The 7,316-nt window shown below is 38.3% G+C and overlaps 1 protein-coding gene across 1 annotated transcript; it reads right to left on the bottom strand.

The window, feature by feature from the left end:
* Nucleotides 1-6,302: 6,302 nt before the first annotated feature.
* Nucleotides 6,303-6,764, bottom strand: LOC138893943 (uncharacterized). Its single transcript, XM_070178614.1, has one exon. It carries the CDS (start codon nucleotides 6,762-6,764, stop codon nucleotides 6,303-6,305), a length of 462 nt encoding a protein of 153 aa, XP_070034715.1.
* Nucleotides 6,765-7,316: the final 552 nt, after the last annotated feature.

Consider the following 7,316-nt stretch of genomic DNA (forward strand, 5'->3'; position numbering starts at 1 on the left):
CGTCTTTGAAGGTACATAAAGTAAGTTAATCATGTTATCTTGGAGGTTAAAAATCTTTAAGATCATGGATAACAATTACCAAGACGGTTGAAAGACTTAGAAGCTAAACAAATTAAAGAAAATAAATTTCATCGAAACTCGACAAGTTGGGAATATTATAATATGTACTTTTGGGATAAGAATAGGGTGCTTAACATGATAACTAGGTTATGTTATGAGTTATTGTAATCATATTTTAGTTGTATATTACGTTTTGAAGTCAAGCGAGTTGTGGAACAAAAGTTGGCAAAGGTCATCACAAGTTACATTCATAAATGTGCTGAAATTTAGGTCATATGTAGCTGCAATTTTATCCTAATATGCTTGCAATTACGGGATGATCTAACTACAAAATGGAAAATCTATGAGTCTAGTTTCTAATGCATTAAATCGTTCATCGATACAACATCCGAGTAGAGAGATATTCTCGTTTTCGCGAGACTGCGCAGGCTGCCCCTATGGGACTCACTTGGTTGGTGGCCACCTTCACCTATTGTTATCTCGTTTTTGGGATGAGATTTGTTCATTTTTCGACCTCCTTCCATACTCAAATTCCCCAATCCCTTCAAAACAGTTCCCTAAAGGCTCCAAACAAATTTCAAAAAAATACACCATAATCCAACATCAAAGTTAGCCAAAGGTGAAGAATAACCCCTCTATGTTGTTGTGATGTGAATAAGGATGATGGTGAGCTAAGTTAAGCTTTGGGTTAGAATTTTATCTACTTCCTAAGTTATTTTTAACATTCTTTTGATTGTGTTTAAGGTTAATTGCATGTTGGTTGTGGTGTTGGAGTGAAAGATTACAAGATAGCACTTAAAAGGGAAAGGGATATTGTTATCTTTAGTTGGATTGTTTAAAGGCTATATATATAAATATATGTTGTTATGGCTGGAAATTGTTGAAAATAACTTTATTATGATATGGTTTTTGTTGTTATGCATGTCTATATGTTTATCTAGTGAATTGATGAAAGAAACATATGAAACTTGAGATTGGAAGTGAAGGTTAGATTAACTCACTTCTATTGTATTGTATTTCCATTGAGGGTTGTTGTAAGCTAAATATAACTTGGATTTAGACTTGAAGCTACTGTAGGAGGTAATTATATTTTTTCCTTGCATGTGCTTAAGGTTATCTTGATGTAGATTAAACTAAATGGATGGACTAGACATGAACTAGAGAATAAAGTTGCTAATTGAGGATAGTTGGAGTTGTGGATTATTTATTTTTGTTATAAATATATGGTATAAGGCTGGAATCATTTATGAATGACTTTATTATCATGTTAATGATACTTTTAAGTTAAAGTAAGAAGTCTATAAGGGGTGATATAGGGTATATAGGTTCCAATCAGAGCTTGCCGCTCGTCGTGAAGTAGTTGTGACTTGTTGTTGTTATATGGTGTCTTGTTATTGATACTTATATGTTTCCGGATTGCTCTGGTTTTTGTTGTTGGTATATGCTATTGGAGGAGGCCCTTGTTACAGGGGAGATTCTGTCGAATTTACGTAAACGAGCTACTAGCTTAAGTTACGGACTTAGCCTTTACTCACCACTGATTTTGAATCTCCTTATGCTATGGTAGATTGAGTTGAGTTGTTTGAAGAGTTTATTGGAAGGTATTAAGGACTCAATGGGGTCAAGGTATGTTAAGGTTATCCCTTCTTTCCTTTTGATATGATCCATATGATACAACAAAACGAGCAAACACGCAACTTTCACAAATGACTCTATTCTTAGAAGTACTAGGGTTGCCTATGTTCTTGATTCCCCATGTGTCCTATTATTATATCGTCTGTTCATGTGTCTTAGAAAATACGTAAGTTGATAAAGTTTATTTCATGATATTAACCGAAGGCATATTGATCTTATGACATCTTGAGAGATCTTATCGACTTTCTTCCTTATGGATTGTATTCATTTATACATGTACATTGATCCATGACCAGATGCAGTTATATACGCATATATTATTTGTATATGGGGTACGGAGAAAGGTTATGGTGTTATATACGCACCACCACCTGATCAGTTGGTTTACGTTGATAATTTCGCCATAGAGGCCGAAATGATATTATGGGATGCCATCAAAGGCTTCATGATGTTATGTACTCATATACATATGCATGATATGACATTTAGACACACATGCATGACTTTATAAATGTTTCATGATTCACAGAGCTATTCAAAGTTACAGGTTGAGTCATTTACTCCACGTTTCTTTCATGTCTTTTATATACTGCTTTTCACGCCTTACATACTCGGTACTTTATTTATACTAACATCCCTTTTGCCTAGGGACGTTGTGTTTCATGCCCGCAGGTCCTGATAGACAGGTTAACAGTCCTCCTAGTAGGCTATCAACTCATCGGAAGGTATTGGTGCACTCCACTTGCTCCGTAAATGCCTATTTGGTCAGTATGATTTGTACATGTATTGATTGGTATGGCGCGGCCCTGTCCAGACCTTTATGACGTTTATGTACTCATAGAGGCTTGTAGACAGATGTCATGCATATGGATACTTGTATATCCTTGTCGGCCTATGTTTTGAGTGTACAAATGATCATGTCGGCATTATACGGCCGTATGTCACATGTATAAGTTTCTATATCATTATGGGTCACCCTGTCTCTAGTATTCTCTTATGTTTTATTTTGGTTATCTCATGGAGGCCCTTCTGGCCCATATACCTATGATGGTGTGATAAGAAAGATACGTTACATTGGTACTCAGTTAAGTAAGACACCGGGTGTCCGTCGTGGCCCTCCGATTTGGGTCATGACATACATGGGGCCGACAAGGCCGTCATGATAGACCGACATGTCATAACTAAAACTACACACAAGATACTGTCTGCAAAGACTCAATGGAAACATAAACATAGTATATAAGTCGGTAAAGGGCCCCCGACGTTCCAATAAACCAAAATATCATATACAAAACCCTGACTCGGCAATACTCCAGGAAGAAGTGGAGCTCACCAACCAAAACCTGATATCTGGAGGCAACCTACAGTTGAGGATCCTCACCTCGTCTATTTACACCTGTGTGGCATGAAACACAGTGGCCCCAGGCAAAGGGACGTCAGTACGAAGAATGTACCGAGTATATAAGGCAGGAATGAAGCATAACAATAAGACACTATCACCGAGAGGGATAAGAATCAATCATGTAACTTCTGACCCGCCGCTGAGGGCCATAACATGCATAATAAGTTCAATATCATATATCCATATATATATATATATATATATATATATATATATATATATATACACACACACACACACACATCATTATATGACGTTAACTGCCCAACTGATAAGTGGTGATTGCCCGACCAGCCGTAGCACGGTGGTAAATGCACGACTACCCGATCGGCCATAGCACGATGGTAAATACATGACTACCCGACCGGCGGTAGCATGGTGGTAAATGCATGACTGCCCGACCGGCCGTAGCATGATGGTAAATGCATGACTGCCCGACCGGCCGTATCACGATGGTAAATGAAGATGTATGACTGCGCAACCGGCCATAGTTCGGTGGTAAATAAAGATGCATGACTGCCCAACCGCCGTAACTTGGTGGTAAATAAAGATGCATATAACATTACATTATGAACATTAACATCTTTATCATATGCCTCAATAAAGATTTAGAAACATACTTAGACATGCTTTGTATTACATTTTATAAGAATGAATAATGTAGACATCCTTAACTACTAAGAGTAGAACCATTATGGAATAATATTACGTTTATGTTTTGTTTCTTGGATCATGCCAAAAGAAAAAAGGTTTAGCCTTAACATACCTCGTTAAGCTTTGTAGCAACCCTATTCCGCATCTTGATTAGCGTCTTGACCTTATATAATCTGGAACCGACCCGCTCTACCCCGAGCTTGTAGGAATCAAACAAACATTAGAAATCTCTTTGGTGTTCTTAAGATTAATTTGGGAAGTAAAGTTGCTACAAAATTATGAAAATATACTTGCTTCCAATGCTTGGTTCCCCCCAAAGAATTGCTCCCAACATGATCAATATTGTTGCCACCAACAATGGAGTTATTTTCAAATAAATTATTTCCACAATGGGAGTATATTGTTTCCTTGTATTATCTAAGTAAGTTGATGTCTTTCATGTAATGTTGATGCCTATATTATCTATATATGATGCTACCATGTGTAGATAATTTAGATAAAGACACATTGGTATATACTTGCACTAGTCATCTACTAAAATTAGACACCCATTCTATAACCTCACCTAATTTGTACACGTACCCACCCGTTTATTCTACCTAATCTTTATCTAGTTCTACTACTAGCACTATTTATCCTTTACTAATAATAATAAAGGTCATCCCCCTTGTGGGACCTACAAGGACATGTTGTTTCCTTAACATTATCCAAACACTTTAACTAATTCTCCATATAATTAATTAAATACATAATTAATTTCTAAATCTCATTTCACTTAAATACTAATCACTTTTAACATACTAGAATATACTTTACTATCATGGTCATGTGATATATTGTATAGCACTAATCCATAAATACTGGATATTATAACTTGGACCGTATTTTATCCCAAAATATCAAACTTCAACAAAACTCATTTTTTTCAACTCATTTACCCTCTGACCTTCACGACACATACTTATCACTTGCTATAAATAGCACAAATACTTATAACCTCAAAAGTAGTCTTGTCCTTGAACCTATATCAATTAAATTATGAAAATCCAATGTACAAAAGTACCGGATGTAACAGAAATAAGGCCTTAACTTTCGAGCGGTGACTACGACGGCTAAGGCCAATTTTTTCAAATGTGGGTAGCGAGTTTCTGCTCTCGTCAAAATTTAACTTACATAATACACATGATATTGCATTCCTTTATTGTCACGGACTAAAACAACACTTACCGCTACCTCCGAGACTGCTAAGTAGATAAGTAGTTGTTCGCCTTCCTCCAGTTTTGACAATAATGAAGGAATTGACAAAAACCTTTTCAAATCCTTCAAAGCCTACTGATATTTCGTGGTCCATTTAAAGTTATTCTTCTATTTAAGAAGTGCAAAGAAATGATGGCATTTTTCCGAAGACCGAAAAATGAATTTGCTCAAAGCGGTCAATCTCCCTGTCAGCCTTTGAACCTCTTTTACGCTTGATAGCTGGTCCGCGATGTATTCGATGGAGTTAATTTTGTCGGGGTTAACCTCGATCCCCCTTTTCCACACAAGGAATCCCTGGAACTTACAGGAGCTGACCCTGAATGCACATTTCTTGGGATTAGGCTTTATGTTGTGCTTTCTTAAGATGTCAAAGGTCTCTTGCAGGTGTTTAAGATGATCACCTACACTCAAAGACATAACCAACATATCATCTATGTAAACTTCCATAGTTTTCCCTATTTTGCTTCTCAAACATTTTATTTACGAGCTGCTAGTGAGTGGCTCAGGCGTTTTTTAGCCCAAAAGGCATCACATTGTAACAATATGTGTCGATTTTCGTTATGAACAAAGTTTTTTTCCTAATCCTCCAAGTTCATATTAATTTGGTGATACTGGGAATAAGAATCAAGGAAACTCATTTAACTCATGCCCTGCCGTCGCATCAATCATTTGATCAATGTTTGGCAATGGGAACGAGTCTTTTGGGCATGCCTTATTCAAATCCTATAGTCTACGCACATGCGAAATTTATTGTTCTTCTTTGGAACTACTACTATGTTATCTAGCCAATCAGGATATTTTACCTCTCGGATTGAACCGATATCAAGCAAGCGAGTTACCTCTTCTTTGACAAATTAGTTTCTGACCTCGGCAATAGGATGTTTTTTCTGTCTTACTGGAGGGATGTTGGGATCTAGGCTTAGTTTGTGCACGGCCACTTCTGGCGGGTACCTGTCATATCCACATGAGACTATGCAAAACAATAGACATTAAATTTAAATAATTTGATAAATCCAGACCTGAGCTCGGGGTGTAGCCCTGTCCCCAAGTGGAATTTCCTTTCCAAGAATTTTTCAAACAATGCAACTTGTTCAAGTTCTTCCACTGTGGATTTTGTTGCATCCATTTCTTCTGGTACCTGATAGGACTCCGATGACTCCTCCCCCTGGTTGAATTCTCTTGGCTCGGGACCGAGCGCTGGCTCCTATAATTGCTATGCCGCATGCTTCTTACATTTGCTACTGGAAACTAAAATTGCCTTCATCTCCCTTGCTGCCGGTTGGTCGCCTCTTATTTATTTAATTCCCTCGGTAGTTGGGAATTTTAGTAACTGATGATGTGTTGATGGCACAGCCTTCATCTCATGCAACCATGGCCTCCCCAGGATAATATTATAGCCCATATCGCCGTCCTCCACCTTGAAAAGGGTCGTTTTCATCACCCCCTCGGTATTTGTGGGAAGCAGGATCTCTCCTTGAGTTGTCACGCTTGCTAGGTTGAACTCGGTGAGGAGTTTTGTTGCCAGAATGATACTTCCGGTGAGCTTGGCTTTCTCCAATACTCTCCATTGGATGATGTTGTCTAAACTTCCTGGGTCCACCAGAACACGTTTAATATTAAAATCTAAGATATTTAGAGAGATTACTAATGCGTCATTGTGCGGAAGCAGTAGTCCATCTGCGTCTTCCTCCGTGAAAGTAATGTCGTCCTCAGCAACTTCCTGGAGTCTCTTGTTGTAGGTCACTGACACTTTCATCTTTTTGCTTCCGAAAATATCACATCATTAATCTCGTTCCCCCCGAAAATCATGTTGATCGTCAAGCGTGGGGGATCTTTCTATTCTTTTGAAGGTTCTGCGTTATCACGATTGTGACTATAGTTGTTTTTAGCCTGGTCGCTTAAGAATTCTCTGAGATGACCGCTTTTCAGTAATGTTGCCACCTCTTCACGCAGATGCCGACAATCATATGTCCGGTGACCATTGGTCCCATGATATTTGCACCAAAAATTAGGATCCCTTTGGCTAGGATCGAATTTCATTGGCTTTGGGAACCGTTCTTCTTTAATGTTCCTCATAGCCGACACCAACTCCACTACGCTGACATTAAAGTTGTATTCGGAAAGTATGGGGTAGGAAGCATCTCGAGAACCCAATGTCTCCTTATCCTGCAATGACTTATTATTCCGCACGCGATCAGTTCTCCCATCTATAGTGAATTTATCAGCCGACCAAAAACCTCTGCCGCGTCCTTCGGCCCGCTCATAGGGCAAAAACCAACCCCTTAAAGAACGTCGATCTATGTCGAAA

The sequence above is a fragment of the Nicotiana tomentosiformis genome, chromosome 6, assembly GCF_000390325.3.
Source record: "Nicotiana tomentosiformis chromosome 6, ASM39032v3, whole genome shotgun sequence".
NCBI classification, from domain to species: domain Eukaryota; kingdom Viridiplantae; phylum Streptophyta; class Magnoliopsida; order Solanales; family Solanaceae; genus Nicotiana; species Nicotiana tomentosiformis.

Bases quoted from the DNA above. Each gene is read 5' to 3' on its own strand.
- LOC138893943 (XM_070178614.1), bottom strand. From the start codon at position 6,764: ATGAAAGTGTCAGTGACCTACAACAAGAGACTCCAGGAAGTTGCTGAG.